At 48.3% G+C, this 16,463-nt stretch overlaps 1 protein-coding gene across 6 annotated transcripts; it reads left to right on the top strand.

Annotated features, from left to right (window-relative positions):
- The first annotated feature begins 1,469 nt into the window (after positions 1-1,469).
- On the top strand, positions 1,470-16,405 carry TUT1 (terminal uridylyl transferase 1, U6 snRNA-specific). Of its 6 annotated transcripts, none has more exons than XM_049713378.1 (10): positions 1,542-1,697; positions 2,727-3,234; positions 3,312-3,502; positions 11,488-11,803; positions 11,988-12,088; positions 13,147-13,616; positions 14,184-14,293; positions 14,462-14,572; positions 14,756-14,848; positions 15,218-16,405. In XM_049713378.1, exons 3-10 carry the CDS (start codon positions 3,488-3,490, stop codon positions 16,360-16,362), a joined length of 2,361 nt encoding a protein of 786 aa, XP_049569335.1. In that variant the 5' UTR covers positions 1,542-1,697; positions 2,727-3,234; positions 3,312-3,487; the 3' UTR covers positions 16,363-16,405. The 6 variants fall into 6 exon arrangements, with proteins under 6 accessions (XP_004264258.1, XP_033270441.1, XP_049569335.1 ...); XM_049713380.1 differs by having other exon boundaries at positions 1,559-1,697; positions 2,836-3,234; XM_049713379.1 differs by having other exon boundaries at positions 1,569-1,697; positions 2,827-3,234.
- The last annotated feature ends 58 nt before the right edge of the window (positions 16,406-16,463 follow it).

A 16,463-nucleotide genomic window follows, 5' to 3' on the forward strand; every position in this document is an offset into this window, starting at 1 on the left:
TGTGTGTGTGAGTGTGTGTGAGTGTGAAGGTGCTTCTTTATTTCCTAACTCTTAATCCCCTTTCCTTTTTTTTTTTTTTTGCGATACGCGGGCCTCTCACTGTTGTGGCCTCTCCCCTTGCGGAGCACAGGCTCCGGACGCGCAGGCTCAGCGGCCGTGGCTCACGGGCCCAGCCGCTCTGCGGCATGTGGGATCTTCCCAGACCGGGGCACGAACCTGCGTCCCCTGCATCGGCAGGCGGACTCTCAACCACTGCGCCACCAGGGAAGCCCTCCCCTCTCCTTTTTACTTAGAGGATTCTGGGAGTTGTTAGAGGCCAGAGCAGGATGTAGCCCACTTTGGGGTGTACTGTAGGATCATATCACCTAGGTCTGTGGTGTATTTGCACAGACTGCTGCTTCAAGGATCCCCAAGGGCAGCCTCAGCAACTGCCTTGATATTGGGGCCCACTCTAGTGCTGTTTCCTCCCTTTTTAAGTTTGGGAGACAGATTAGACATTTGAGCTGGTCCCAACAAGAGGAGCACCTTAGGAGAGAGAACGAGAAGTTACGCCTACTGTGTGCTCCTTGAGCACTTTCTTTAGAGATGGGGAAAAGCCTCAGCAGTTGTGACTTGCTCAAGGTTAGATCCTGAGATGTCTGCCTCAGGTCCGCTGCTCTTTCCACAGCCGGAAGCTGTGGAAAGCTGTGGGTTGATCAAACACAGCAGGAGCTGCTTAGCCCAGCTGATAGGCCCCTCCATCTCATGGTCCTTGTCCCTGGGGCCTCCCTAGCTCTCTTCCTCCCTCCCTGGCCTGAGCCAACACCTTGGTAGTGTAGGGAGGAACTGACCACTATAACATTCTAGGGGGAAGCAGCACCCTCCAGTGTCTTCACTCAGCTGCCACCATAGCAGGTTCTGCTAAATGCCTTTAAGTGGGCCGGTGGCTCTGGCTCCTGGTGGGTGCACTCCACGCAGCCCGCTTACGCGGAAGAGAGGCGATCTGGCTGTAGCCCGTGGAGTGCGGAAGGTGCCCGGTGGGGGCAGAGCTCCCCAACCAGGGTTAGGGAGAGGTTGCAGAACTCCCATTCTGGGAGAGGACCGACGGCAGAGGGAGAGGGTAACAGCCCTGAGGAGCTTGGGAGTCTAGGGACAGTGCGGGCTTTGTGGAGGATCCGCCTTTATTCACTAGGTAAATATGGGGTTGAGGATACAGTCTCTACTGCCCCTTGAAGGAGGACACAGCCTGCTCTCGACCACCCAGCAGGGAAACCGCCTGCCGTCAAGCAGCGGGCCCGGCAAGAAACCCGGCACACGCTGTGGCTGCCTTATGAATATTCATGACCTTTGGGCCAATCAACGTCTGAACAGCTCAGAGCACGCCAATTGGCTTACCGCATGCAGATAAGCATCGTAGATGGTATTCCTAAAGCTGGTAGAGGCTTAAGTCGGGCTGGAAACGGAACCTTGAACGGAAAGAGCTCGGTTTTCGGAGGAGTGTACCGCGCGATTGGGCGACGGCTACGTCACTTCCTATCGGACGGGCGGAAGTTGCTGCCCAGCATGGTGCAATTTGTAGAAGTGAGTTCCGGTCGTGGCCGAAGTGGTTGCATTTTGTTAGTACCGGACAGTTGTGATGGCTGCGGTGGATTCGGATGTCGAACCGCTGCCTCGCGGGGGTTTCCGCTGCTGCCTCTGCCACGTCACTACGGCCAACCGTAAGCGGTGGCTAGTGAGGGGGGTGTTTATGGGCTTTCGTCTTTGGGTCCTAGCGAAAGTTAGGGTTATAGGTCATAGTTCTTGCCAAGTCGGTTGGTAGGGTCTCACCTCCGTTTTCTCTCCGCTGTCCGAAGGGATTACAGAGCGGGGGAGAGTCCCACCATCTTACACCCCAGCTTCCCAGTATCCGAAATCTCGACGACAGAAGTTTCGTTATTTTATTTCCTCTTTAACCGTCATCTATTGGATATTCCCTTTGTGCCTGCTACTCCGCTGGGTTCTAGAGCGGGGAGAGGGGATTTAGAGATGAAGGAGCTCACCACCTAGAGATGGAAACAATTTCAGTACCTTATAGATGTGTTTGGAAAGCTGCCCGGTCACAGAGAAGGTAGTAATTAAGTGAGGGAAGCCCTACAGAGGAGCTTCCCAAAGGCAGAGATGGGTGAAGTAGTATGGTATGCATGTTTGGAACGTGGGTTTGGAAAAGGAGACAAGGTCCTTTTATGACAGCGTGAGAAGCTCAATGAAACCTCATATTCCACTTTTGAAGTCTGGAATCATAATCTCCCCTAAACATGATCTTTCATTCTTTTCCTTTGTGAATGGCACTACCACTTGTCCAGTAGGGCAAGCCAGAAATCCAGGATAGTCTTCTCTGGCCCCACATATACACTGGTGACATCAAGCAGCTGACTCAAAATGTAATAAAAATTTAAAAATCAGCTAAGTTTTCCCGCATTCACCATGTACCAGACTCTCAGGCAAGTGCTATATATGAATAATATCAATGTGGTAGGTACTATTATCTCCATTTTATACCTGAGGAGACATGAACAGCGAGGTTAAGTAAGTTGCCCAAGATTTCGCACAGCTTGACAGAGCTGGGATTTGATTCTGGGTAGTGTGACTTCTGATCCTGCACTTGTAATCTCTATAATATACCCAGAAATGATAAATAGTCTAGGGTCCTGATTTATTTAGTTCTTCTATAAATGACCTAGATAAGTTACCTGTTAATTTCTTTACAGTGTGCAGGTGTTGCTCTACCTAGCACTTGTAGATGGTTTAAGAAATACTTGTGGGGCTTCCCCGGTGGCGCACTGGTTAAGAATCCGCCTGCCAATGCAGGGGACCCAGGTTCCAGCCCTGGTCCGGGAAGATCCCACACGATGTAGAGCAACTAAGCCCGTGCACCACAACTACTGAGCCTGCACTCTAGAGCCTGCGAGCCACAGCTACTGAACCCATGTGCCACAACTACTGAAACCCGTGCGCCTAGAGCCCGCGCTCCACAACAAGAGAAGCCACTGCAATGAGAAGCCCTCACACTGCAACGAAGACCCAATGCAGCCAAAAAAAAAAAAAAAAAAAAAATTGAAAAAAAAAAAAGAAATACTTGTGTACAGCCAGTTCTCCTGGGAACCACTTAAAATGCTTTATATAGACAAATGGACGAGAGAGGAAGCTGCAAGGAGCCAGGACTTTGTCATTCAAATGCCACATTTTCTATGGCTTGGAAGAATCGGTAGGATCTAGGTATGCCGAGAAAAAAGTCGGGGTAGGTACACTGAAGAGCAATTCGGATGTTTTTGTCCTCACGTTTGTCTTTGCAGGACCCAGCCTAGAGGCCCACCTGGGAGGCCGAAAGCACCGGCACCTGGTAGAACTACGAGCTGCTCGAAAGGCCCAGGGACTTCGAAGCGTGTTTGTCAGTGGCTTTCCCCGGGATGTGGGTTCTGCTCAGCTCTCTGAGTACTTCCAGGCATTTGGACCTGTGGCCAGTGTTGTCATGGACAAGGACAAGGTAGAGTGAGTGGCTCTGGGGGTAAAGAATGAGTCAGGTGTCCTGCACACCAAAAGAAATGGGGCGGGAGACCAGCAGCCTGTTTCTGCTGGTTCCTAATGTGGCTTGCCCTTGGTGGACACTCCAGTACTTGGGCTAGTCCAGCTTTGTGAGTCTCTCACCCTCGCCCCCCCACCCCTGCTTGGATTTTATCAGTTCGTCAGAATTAGTCACTGGGGAACTTGTTGGTCATTTATTTATTCAGTCAGTCTTTTATTTGCCAAATATTTATTAGCTGCTAACTTTGTACTAGGCACTGCTTAGAACTGCATTCTGAGTAGTGCATAGGTTAGTCATGGTCCCTGCTTGCACAGACCTTACAGTCTAGTGGAGGAAGTAGACAATTAAATGAGTAACTACTACAGTGAAGTGGGTGCTTTAAGACCACACCATTGGGAGATCTATCCTAACCCTTCAAGAAACTGGTTGATAAACCAGCTAGCAGTTTATTAACTTATGCTGAAAGGTACTGAGGTCATCCGGTCAGAATACCCTGTTGTCTGGACAATGCAAGACAAACAGACTTGTTCTTTGTGGTCCTTTTTGTCTTGCTTCCATGCCGACCTTTTGTCAGAGTCTCTCTAGTCCCCTGGAAAAAGTTTGCCGTTGTGATGTGCTCCGTGGTCATATTGTAGCTCTGAGGCTACACTCTGGTTTTGTGGGCTTAGATGATCCCAAATCTACTTAGCAGCTCAGGTCTTCTTTTACCACGCCGTGGGGTCTGTTTTTCTTAGAAATTGCATTCAGCAACCGACTCACAATGGTTTAAACAAACAGGGTTCAGTTGTTCTCTTATAACAAGAAGTCCAGACCTGGGCCGTCCAAGATTTTACTGTTTTCCTGCTCTGTCATTATGGGCATATGGCTCTCACTTCATAGTTGTGATTATGCTGGTTCCACATCTTCCGACAAGAAGCAGCAGCAGGTTGAAGGGCAGACTATCAAAGGCTAGGGTCATCTGAGTCTGATCCCTTCCCCCGCTTTCTTTATTTCCCAGGAAAATATTTCTCAGAGGCCTCTTCAGCAGACATCTCCTTATATTTCATTGTCCAGAACTCTGTCTATTGCCTGGTTACTCCTAGCTACAGGGAAGCCTGGGAAATGAAGTTTTCTTAGCTGGGCACTTTGCCCCTCTGAGCAAAAAGCAGGGTTCTGTTAGTAAGGAAGTTGGGAGAATGTATATTGGGTGGGCAATTGGCAGTGTCTGTCCCAGGTGAACTCTTCAGAAAGCTCAATGCCACCATTTTTGTTCATATTTATTTCAATTGTAAAGAAAGATCTTTTCCTGAATTTAAACCTCAAGTTTTTGAGGCTTCTATCAATAATTATAACAATAATGACTAAAATTTTTATGGAGCAATTATTATGCACCAATTATATGCTAAGTACCGTATATCTTTTTTTTTTTTTTTTCCGGTACGCGGGCCTCTCACTGTTGTGGCCTCTCCCGTTGCGGAGCACAGGCTCTGGACGCGCAGGCCCAGCGGCCATGGCTCACGGGCCCAGCCGCTCCGCGGCATGTGGGATCTTCCCGGACCGGGGCACGAACCCGTGTCCCCTGCTTCGGCAGGCGGACTCTCAACCACTGCGCCACCAGGGAAGCCCTAAGTACTGTATATCTTATTTAATCTCCACAACATTTCCTTGAGATCATCACTGGGGAAGTTGGAGATTTGGGGGAGTCCCTACTTGGGAGGCAGTCACGAGTTACTTAACCTCTCTGAGTTTCAGCTGCTTAATTTGTAAAAAGGGAATAATAACACATACCTTGTTGTAGGAATCTTATGAGACTTTGAGATAGCTTACGTGAACTGTTCGGTTAATAATAAGCCCTCAGGGGGCACGGGTTCAGTCCCTGGTCGTGGAACTAAGATCTTGCATACCACACAGCGCGGCCTAAAAAAAAAAAAACAACTTGCAAAAAAAAAAGACCTCAGTAAATAGTGGCTGTAGTTGGGGATGCTGGTATTGAGAGGAGAAAAATGGCCGGGATACATCCTTCTGAATCTGCTTATCCCACCCTCCCTGATGCCTTTTGTGCCGTTCTTGAGAGAAATATGTGCACACAGACAAGGCCAAGCAAAGAGACACCTAATTGCTAGCTGGGGCTTCGGCTGCAAACTTGGTGTTGCACTGCAGTCTGTTGAGCTGTGTGATTCCTCAGAATCAGAAGATTCACTTGGGCAGGCCCAAGTGGCTGCCTTTCTCCTTAGTTTCACTTTGGTTCTTTGTGCTATTTGACATAGGGTAGAAGTGAGGGTAGACGGGGGACCCCCTTTTCTTTTTCCCCTCCTTGTATTGTCAATTGATATTATATATTATTAAGATATATAATTCACTGTTTGTTAGTATATTTGGAAGATTCTGCAACCATCATATGATCTAATTCCAGAATGTTTTTTATCACCCCAAAAAGAAACTGTGAATCTATTATCTGTCATTCTCCAATTGTGATTCAGGCCTGTGTGCTGGTGAAGCCATCCCTCTGGTTAATTTTTGTATATGGCGTGAGGTAGGGGTCCAACATCATTCTTTTACATGTGGTTATCCAGTTATCCCAGTTGAGAAGACTGTTCTTTTCCCATTGAATGGTCTTAACACCTTTGTTGAAAATCAGTTGGTCATAGATGTACGAGTTTATTTCTGGAGTCTCAATTACATTCCCTTCATCTGAATGTCTGTCTTTTTTTTTAAAAAAATAATTTTTGGCTGCGTTGGGTCTTCATTGCTGCATGCGGGCTTTCTCTAGTTGTGGCGAGCAGGGGCTAACCCTTCGTTGTGGTGCACAGGCATCTCATTGCGGTGGCTTCTCTTTGTTGCAGAGCATGGGCTCGGGAGCATGGGCTTCAGTAGTTGTGGCTCGTGGGCATAGTTGCACTGCAGCATGTGGGATCTTCCTGGACCAGGGCTCGAACCTGTGTCCCCTGCCTTGGCAGGTGGATTCTTAACCACTGCACCACCAGGGAAGTTGTGAATGTCTATCTCTATGCCAGTACCACACTGTCTTTTTTTTTTTTTTTTTTAATTAAAAAATTGTTTGGGAACTTCCTGGTGGTACCGTGGTTAGGACTCAGCGCTTTGGCTGTCAGGGCCTGGGTTCAATCCCTAGTCAGGGGACTAAGATCCCGTGAGCTGTGCGGCATGGCCAAAAAAAAAAGTTTTTTTTAATTGAGGTAACGTTGGTTTGTAACATTATATAAATTTTATGTGTACAACATTATATTTCTATTTCTGTATACCCTACAGTATGGTCACCACCAAAAATTTAGTTTCCATCCATCACCATACAGTTGATCCCCTTTACGCATTTTGCTCTGCTTCTTCCCCTCTGATAATCACTACTCCTCTCTGTATCTATGTGTTTGTTTTTGTTTGGTTTGTTCATTTATTTATTTATTTATTTATCTATTTAATAGATGTTTTTATGGTACATATAGTACTTTATTTTTTTAAAAACTTTATTTACTTATTTATTTTGGCTGCGCTGGGTCTTAGTTGCAGCACGCAGGATCTTTGTTGAGGCACGTGGGATCTTTTAGTTGCAGCATGCGGACTTCTTAGTTGTGGCATGCATGCAGGATGAGTAATACTCTAATATTCTATTGTATATATACACCTCATCTTCTTTATCCATTCATCCATTCAGGGGCACTTAGGTTGTTTCCATACCTTGGCTATTGTAAATAATGCCGCAGTGAACATAGGGGTGCATATATCTTTTTTTTTTTTTTCCCTGTACACGGGCCTCTCACTGTTGTGGCCTCTCCCGTTGTGGAGCACAGGCTCCGGACACGCAGGCTCAGTGGCCATGGCTCACAGGCCCAGCCGCTCCGTGGCACGTGGGATCTTCCCAGACCGGGGCACGAACCCGTGTCCCCTGCATCGGCAGGCGGGCTCTCAACCACTGCGCCACCAGGGAAGCCCTCATATATCTTTTCAAATTAGCGTTTTCGTTTTCTTTGTATAATAACCCAGGAGTGGAATTGCTGGATTGAATGGTAATTTTAGTATTAATTTTTTTGAGGAATCTCCATGCTGTTTTCCATAGCGGCTGAACCACTTTATATTCCCAACAGTGCACGAGGGTTCCCTTTTCTCCACATCCTCACCAAGACTTATTTCTTGCCTTTTTGATAATACCCATTCTAATAGGCATGAGGTGATATCTCATTGTAGTTTTTTTTTTTTTAATCTTTTTTTTTTTTGGCTGTGTTGGGGCTTCATTGCTGTGCACGGGCTTTCTCTAGTTGTGGCAGGCGGGGGCTACTCTCCCTTGCGGTGGCTTCTCTTGTTGTGGAGCATGGGCTCTAGGCACGCTGGCTTCATTAGTTGTGGCACGTGGGCTCAGTAGTTGTGGCTCGCGGGCTCTAGAACACAGGCCCAGTAGTTGTGGCGCGCGGGCTTAGTTGCTCTGCGGCATGTGGGATCTTCCCGGACCAGGGCTCAAATCCATGTCCCCTGCCTTGACAGGCGGATTCTTAACCACTGCGCCACCAGGGAAGTCCAGTCTCTTTGTTTTTAAAATTTTGGTTGAGTTGTATAAGTTCTTTATGTATTTTGGATATCAGCCCATTATCAGATATATCATTTGCAAATATCTTCTCCCATTTGGTGGGTTGTCTTTTTATTTTATTGATGGTTTCCTTTGTTGTGCAGAAGCTTTTTAGTTTGATGTCGTCCCATTTGTTTATTTTTGCTTTTGTTTCTCTTGCTTGAGGAGACATATCTAGGAAGATATTAAGAACAGTATCAAAGAGCTTACTGCCAGTGTTTTCTTCTAGGAGTTTTATGGTTTCAAGTGTTACATTCAAGTCTTTAATCTATTTTGAGTTTATTTTTGTGTGTGGTGTGAGATAGTGATCTAGTTTCATTTTTTGCATGTGGCTGTCAAGTTTTCTGAACACTGTTTATTGAGGAGACTGTTCTTACTCCATTGTATGTTCTTTGCTCCTTGTTGTAAATTAATTGTCCCTATACATGTGGGTTTATTTCTGGGCTCTCAGTTCTGTTCCATTGATCTGTGTGTCTGTTTTTCTGCCAGTACCATGCTGTTTTGCTTATTATGATTTTGTAATATAGTTTGAAATCAGGGCGTGTGATACCTCCAGTTTTGTTCTTTTTTCTCAGGATTGCTTTGGCTATTTGGGGTCTTTTGTGGTTCCTATAAATTTTAGAATTTTTTGTTCTGTTTTTGTGAAAAATGTCCTTGGGATTTTTTTTTTTTTTTTTTTTTTGAGGTACGTAGGCCTCTCACTGTTGTGGCCTCTCCCGTTGCGGAGCACAGGCTCCAGACGCGCAGGCTCAGCGGCCATGGCTCATGGGCCTAGCCGCTCCACGGCATGTGGGATCTTCCTGGACCAGGGCACGAACCCATGTCCCCTGCAGCAGCAGGTGGACTCTCAACCACTGCACCACCAGGGAAGCCCTCCTTGGGATTTTGATAGGGATTGCATTGAATCTGTAGATTGCCTTAGGACATTTTGACAATGTTAATTCTTCCAATCCATGAACATGGAATGTTTTTCTATTTATTTGTGTCTTTTTCAGTTTTTTTCAACAATGTCTTATAGTTTTCAGTGTATATGTCTTTCACCTCCTTAAAGTTTATTCCTAGGTATTTTATTATTTCTGTTGTGATCGTAAATAGTTTTCTTAATTTTTCTTTCTGCTGGCTGATTGTTAGCATATAGAAAGAGAACAGATTTTTGTACCCTGCAACTTTGCTGTATTCATTTATTATTTCTAGTGGGTTTTGGTAGAGTCTTTAAGGTTTTCTATATATAAAGTCATGTCAACTGCAAATCGTGATGGTTTTGCTTCTCCTTCCCAATTTGATGCCTTTTATTTCTTTTTCTTGTCTAATTGATCTGGCTAGGACTTCAATACTGTTTTGAATAAGAGTGGTGAGAGTGGGCATCCTTGTCTTGTTCCTGATAGCTTTCAGATTTTCACCATTGAGTATGATGTTAGCTATGGGTTTGTCATATATGACTTTTATTATATTGAGGTGCATTCCTTCTCTACCCATTTTATTGAGAGTTTCTATCATAAATGGGTAATGAATCTTGTCAAATGCTTTTTCTACATCTACTGAGATGATCCTATTTTTATTCTTCAGTTTGTTAAAGTATGTGTCTTGTTGATTGATTCATGGTTGTTGAACCATCCCTGCATCCCGCTTGATGGTGTGTATGATCCTTTTAAGGTATTATTGTATTGTATTTGCTAATACTTTGTTGAGCATTTTTGCATCTATGTTCCCAAGAGATATTAGCCTGTAGTTTTCTTTTTTTGTGTTGTCTTTGTATGGTTTTGGTATCGGTGATGTTGGCCTTGTAAAAATAAGTTAGGGGGCTTTCCTGGTGGTGCAGTGGTTGAGAGTCTGCCTGCCGATGCAGGGGACATGGGTTCGTGCCCTGGTCCGGGAAGATCCCACATGCTGTGGAGCGGCTGGGCCCGTGAGCCATGGCCACTGAGCCTGTGCGTCCGGAGCCTGTGCTCTGCAACGACGGGAGAGGCCACAACAGTGAGAGGCCCATGTACCCCCCCACCAAAAAAAAAAAAGGTTAGGAAGCGTTCCCTCCTCTTCAATATTTTGGAATAGTTTGAGAAGGATAGGTATTAAGTCTTTGATGGTCCTGGACTTTTGTTTTTTGGGAAACTTTTTGATTACTGTTTCATTCTCCTTACTCGTGATCAGTCTATTCAGGTTTTCCATTTCTTCATGATTCAGTCTTTGAAGGTTGTGTGATTCTAAGAATTTGTCCCTTTCTTCTAGGTTGTCCCTTTGTAGGTTTGTTGGTGTATAGCTTTTCATATTCATAATATTCTCTTACCCTTTGTATTTCTGTGGTATCCGTTATTATTTCTCCTCTTTCATTTCTGATTTTATTTATCAGAGGCTTCTCTCTTTTTTTTCTTAGTGAGTTTAGCTAAAGTTCTGTCACTAGTACCACACTGTCTTGATTACTGTAGAGAGTACCTTTGTATAGGCAGGATGAGGTTCTAGCTTTACCACTGAAGAAAATATAAAAAAATATGGCCTTTTGCCAGAGCAGTTATATTTTTTCTGCTCCTGCTAACGTTTTACCTTAAAAAAAAAAAAATGACCCAATGAATATCATTAAACTCAACCAAATCATAGCAGCAGTGCTGTCATATTGCTGGTAAGTTTGTTGAAGATAGGGTTTATATGTTTATATTTATGCCTAACACAGTGATCATTACATGGATTCTTTTTTTTTTTTTTTTTTTTTTTTGTGGTACACGGGCCTCTCAACCGCTGCGGCCCCTCCCACTGCGGAGCACAGGCTGCGGAGCACAGGCTCCGGACGCGCAGGCCCAGCGGCCGTGGCTCACGGGCCCAGCCGCTCCGTGGCATGTGGGATCCTCCCGCACCGGGGCACGAACCCGCGTCCCCCGCATCGGCAGGTGGACTCCCAACCACTGCACCACCAGGGAAGACCCTACATGGATTCTTAATATTAAAAGAGTCTAATTAAAGCAGGAAAAGTTAGGGGGTGAGTCACAGTATTACCAGTGAAATGTCATTGGGAAGACGGGGGTTTTATAAAATAGGTAAAATGAGGTTTTTCAGAGGCAGGCTTGGGTGAGAATAAAATGTATGCGATTTGAGTGAAGGAGATAATTGCTTTTCTAAATATGTTCCCTGGTGGGAATTCCCTGGCGGTCCAGTGATTAGGACTCCACGCTTTCGCTGCCGAGGGCGTGGGTTCAATCCCTGGTAGGGGAACTAAGATCCCATAAGCCTCGAGGCGTGGCCTAAATAAATAAATAAATATGTTCTCTGATGTTATGGAAACAGCAAACAAATTTCCCAATTTATATGGTGGTCCCCATTTTAAAGATTCTCACCCACTGTCAGACCATGTGTTTGGATTCTAGGTTCTAAAACCATCATCATTGTCCCTCTTGTGGTTTGACAGGGAGTGTTTGCCATTGTGGAGATGGGGGACGTGGGTGCCCGGGAAGCTGTTCTCTCACAGCCCCAGCACAGCTTGGGAGGACATCGCCTGAGGGTCCGGCCACGGGAGCAGAAAGAGTTCCAGAGCCCAGCCTCCAAGTCCCCCAAAGGAGTGGCCCCCGACAGTCACCAGCTGGCAAAAGCACTAGCGGAGGCCCCGGACGTGGAGGCACAAATGGCGAAGCTCGTGGGGCTGAGGGAGCTGTCTGAGGCTGAGCGGCAGCTTCGGAGCCTCGTGGTGGCCCTGGTGCAGGAGGTCTTCACAGAGTTCTTCCCTGGTGCGTCACCTCCCTCACTGTGTCTGAGCCCTCCCTGTCCTTCCTCCCCTGTGTTTGCATCCCCAGTCCTCCCTCAGCTAGTGGTGTTCATTTGCCTGCTTTTCCATCTTTGTGCCCCATTTTGTTCTTCCACCACTTACTCCCTGCAGTGTCTCTTGACCTTTATTCTCTGCTTGGCACCCAGGCTGTGTGGTCCATCCTTTTGGCTCTTCCATAAACAGCTTTGACGTCCATGGCTGTGATCTTGACCTCTTCCTGGATCTGGGGGACTTGGACGAGCCCCAGGTATGTGACCATGGAGGCAGCTGTGAAGAGTCAGTGGAAATGGTCATGTCTGGGCAAACACTTGACCTCTCGTGCCCTAATTCCTCATCTATAAAATGGGGGTAATAGGACCTGCCTGAAAGGGTTATTCTAATTGGAGAAATGTGAATATGTATGGATATTGGATAGGATAAGATGAATCAACATGGGATAAATGGCATTTGTAACAGGGAAAAAAACAGATTTCAAAATAGCATGTATAATATCTTATTTGGGGAGATAATGGGTTATGTTTTTGCTTATCTGTGTTTTCTAACATGTAATGTACAGATCCTGCCTTGGGAATAGGAAATGGTCATTATTTTTTAAATAGACTATTTTTTAGAGCTGTTTTAGGTTCATAACAAAATTGAGCAGAAAGTACAGAGTTCCCATATACCTCTCACCCACAGAAGGTTTTTTTTTTTTTTGCTGCACCTCACAGCTTACAGATCTTAGTTCCCCCACCAGGGATTGAACCCGTGCCCCCTGCAGTGGAAACGCACTGGATTCCTAACCACTGGACCACCAGGGAATTCCCTTTTTAGTCTTATTTAATCTGGAACAGTTCCTCTGCCTTTTTTTGTTTTTCATGACAATAACGTTTTTCTAAAATACTGACCGTTTATTTTATGGCATTAAAAGGTTAATTTTTAAAAAGGCTTGTGAGGGCTTCACTGGTGGCGCAGTGGTTGAGAGTCCGCCTGCCAATGCAGGGGACACGGGTTCGTGCCCCGGTCCGGGAAGATCCCACATGCCGCGGAGCGGCTGGGCCCGTGGGCCATGGCCGCTGAGCCTGCGCGTCCAGAGCCTTTGCTCCACAACGGAAGAGGCCACAACAATGAGAGGCCCACGTACTGCAAAAAAAAAAAAAAAAAAAAAAAAAAAAGCTTGTGAAGGTTAAATGAGTTGATATTTATAAAGCCTTTAGAATAGAGCCTGGCACATAATAAGCAGTAATAGGTATACCTTAGGGATGGAATGTTCCCTGGTTAGGGGACCGCAGGTGAGGCAGTTACTCAGCTCGTTTCCATCCACAGCCAGCCCCAAAGGCTGCAGAATCTCCATCCCTGGACTCGGCCCTTGCATCCCCACTGGATCCTCAAGCCCTGGCCTGCATCCCAGCCTCCCCTCCAGACTCACAGCCTCCAGCTTCTCCCCAAGACTCGGAAGCCCTGGACTGTGAAGTCCCTTCCTCCTCTCTGGCACCCCGGACTCCAGACTCTGCTTTGGCCTCTGAGACCCTCGCCTCTCCCCAGTCCCTGCCTCCATCCTCGCCACTGCAGGAGGACCAGGGAGAGGGGGACCTGGGGAAGGCCATGGAACTGGCAGAGGCCCTGAAGGGGGAGAAAGCAGAAGGGGGAGCCATGCTGGAGCTGGTGGGATCCATTCTTCGGCGCTGTGTCCCTGGAGTGTACCGAGTCCAAACTGTGCCATCTGCCCGACGCCCTGTGGTCAAGTTCTGCCATCGGCCTTCAGGTCTCCACGGTGACGTCTCCCTCAGTAACCGGTACCTTTGTTTGGGGGGTGGCGGGGAAGGCCGGATGGGCACTCTGGGGAGGTTGAGGAGGGTGCCCTGCACCAGCTGAGCCTTTGGTTGTCCTTATTTGGTCCTGTCTGTCTTTCTGATGCTCATCTCATGTCTGGCTTTCATTTCAATGTTTGGAAAGTGTGTTTCTTGGGATACTGTTTTTAAGGATTTAGGAAAGAGTTCCATGGTTGAATAAGTTTTAGCATTGGGAAATGCTGAGTTAAACACAGGCAGGTTTCTCCCTTCCCTCCCTCTCCCCCACTTCCTCTTTCCTCCCTCTCCCTCCCTTCCTATCTTTCTTTGCATAGTAAAGGCTCTGATCAGTCTTACAATAACATGCTCTGTAACTAAGACATTTATAGGATGTAGTGTTTCCCAGACACGTTTGATGTTCTTTTGTACATACTCTCTCCAGACCATGTCAGAAAACTCGGGAAACCCTCTGTTGGCCTTCTTCCAGCTGGCCCCCATTACACAAGCCTGGAATAAGAGCTGGGGGTGATAGGTTCCTGAGCCCTAACACCCTTGTCCCCCCCTCTGTCCCAGGCTGGCCCTGCATAACTCCCGCTTCCTGAGCCTCTGCTCTGAGCTGGATGGGCGAGTACGGCCCCTTGTGTACACTCTGCGCTGCTGGGCTCAGGGTCGAGGGCTGTCAGGTGAGAATGAATCAGGACAGACTTGGGGCTGTGTTCGTGTCGGGGCAGAGGCAGGGACTCAGGGAGAGAAGGAAGGTGGCAGGTACAGGAACCAGGGTTGCGAAAACTGCCAAGGAGGGGATCAGAACCGCCTCTAATCTAACCGGAATTAATTGATTATTTACCCAGGGAGTGGCCCACTTCTCAATAACTACGCCCTGACCTTGCTCGTGATCTATTTCCTTCAGACCAGGGACCCTCCTGTGTTGCCCACTGTGTCCCAGCTCACCCAGAAAGCAGGTACAGTAGCCCGGCCTCCACCCGCTCTGTCTCGTGAGCTTCATCTCTCTTCTTCATCTCACTTAGACATATTGAGCTTCCCTGGGAATGAGATCTCTGCTATCACTCCCATATCCACCCTCCCCCGCCCCCCCTTAATCTTCGTGCTTCCAGGCTCACCCTCACCTTTTTTTACTTTCATAGGTGAGGGCGAACAGGTGGAGGTTGATGGCTGGGACTGTAGTTTTCCCAGGGACGCCTCGAGACTGGAGCCCAGCACCAATAAGGAGCCCCCGAGTGAGTTTGGGGAGCCTGGGAGAGGACTAATAAATGGTGCTAATGACACAGTTACTGGCACACAGCAACCTCGTGGGATAGCTAATATTGTTATTGCTACTTAACAGATGAAGAAACCATGCCTTGGAGTAATTGAGTGGCTTGCCCGAGGCCATGCTGCTGGCGAGGGGAAGGGGCGTATCTGGGAGCGCCACGGGAGAGAGGTGTGACCTCCTGTGTATAGGGATCAGAGGAGCCTGGCCCTGGCACTCTTCTGAGCCACTTGGGAGGGAAAAAGAAAGTCCAGCTAAGGGAATGGCTCTGGCACAGGGCTGATCTCACTTCTGGCCTCCAGGTGACCCCTTTTCCCTGGGTTTTCTGTTCCTCCAGGTTCCCTGCTGGCCCAGTTCTTCTCCTGCGTCTCTTGTTGGGATCTTCGTGGCTCACTGCTGTCCCTGCGGGAGGGTCAGGCACTGCCTGTGGCAGGGGGCCTGCCCTCTAATCTCTGGGAGGGTCTGCGCCTCGGTCCCATGAATCTCCAGGACCCCTTTGACCTGAGTCACAACGTGGCAGCCAACGTGACCAGCCGGGTGGTCGGGCGGCTACAGAGCTGCTGCCAGGCGGCAGCCAGTTACTGCCGAAGCCTCCAGTACCAGTGCCGTTCCTCCCGGGGTCGGGACTGGGGGCTGCTTCCCCTTCTGCAGCCCAGCTCCCCTAGCTCCCTGCTGTCTGCAACACCCATCCCCTTACCCCCCGCTCCCTTCACCCAGCTCACTGCTGCCCTGGCCCAGGTGTTACAGGAGGCTTTGGGGTGCCATATAGAACAGGGAACCAAGAGACTGCGGTCAGAGGGAGGTGGGACTGGGGAGCCTTCCCAGGGAGGGACAAGCAAAAGATTGAAACTAGACGGACAGAAAAGCTGTGAGGGGGGGCAGGAGGAACAGCAGGGACGTGCAGGGGGCCACAGTGAAGATGGGGTGGAAGAAATGGCGATAGAGGCTGGAGAGTCAGTGCAAGACTGGGCCATGAGGAGCCCTGGGCAGCCAGGGGAGCTGGCCCCGATGACCAGAAAGCATCTAGGCACTGGAGAAGAGGGGCGGTCAGGCCCCGCAGCGCTGGCTGAGCAGGGGCCCAGAGGACCTGAGGCAGCCCAAGAAGGGTCTCAGGCCGAGGCAGGGAAGGGGGCGTTGCTCTCCTCAGTGGGCTGGCGCTGTGCCTTGTGCCACCGAGTGTGGCAGGGGCGGCGGCGTGCCCGAAGACGCTTGCAGCAAATCAAGGAAGGAGGTGGAGCTGGTGCTGGCACAGGAGCAGAGTGGCTGGCAACTGAGGCTCGGGTCACCCGGCAGCTGCGAGGCCTGAGCGGTACTGAACAGACGCCAGGGGCCGAGCCACTCCTGACCTTCGTGGTGTCTGTCTCCCAGGCTGACCAGGCTCTCACTGTGACCCCACTCCGGGATTCTCAAGGCCTGTTCCCTGATCTCCATCATTTCTTACAGGTTTTCCTCCCTCAAGCACTTCGAAACCTGCTCAAGTGAAGATGGGGACCGTAAAGGGCAATAAAGCTGCTAGTTTAATAAACGCTAGTTTCTGCTAATTTCCACCTGGTAATAATCCTCCTTCCCCCCAGTGCTTAATG

This window comes from Orcinus orca, chromosome 8, assembly GCF_937001465.1.
Source record: "Orcinus orca chromosome 8, mOrcOrc1.1, whole genome shotgun sequence".
NCBI lineage: Eukaryota > Metazoa > Chordata > Mammalia > Artiodactyla > Delphinidae > Orcinus > Orcinus orca.

Coding starts and splice junctions, on each gene's coding strand:
- TUT1 (XM_004264210.3), top strand. CDS start 1,616: ATGGCTGCGGTGGATTCGGATGTCGAACCGCTGCCTCGCGGGGGTTTC. Junction 3,503..11,487: donor TTGTCATGGACAAGGACAAG/GTAGAGTGAGTG, acceptor GTGGTTTGACAG/GGAGTGTTTGCCATTGTGGA. Junction 12,089..13,146: donor GGGACTTGGACGAGCCCCAG/GTATGTGACCAT, acceptor TTCCATCCACAG/CCAGCCCCAAAGGCTGCAGA.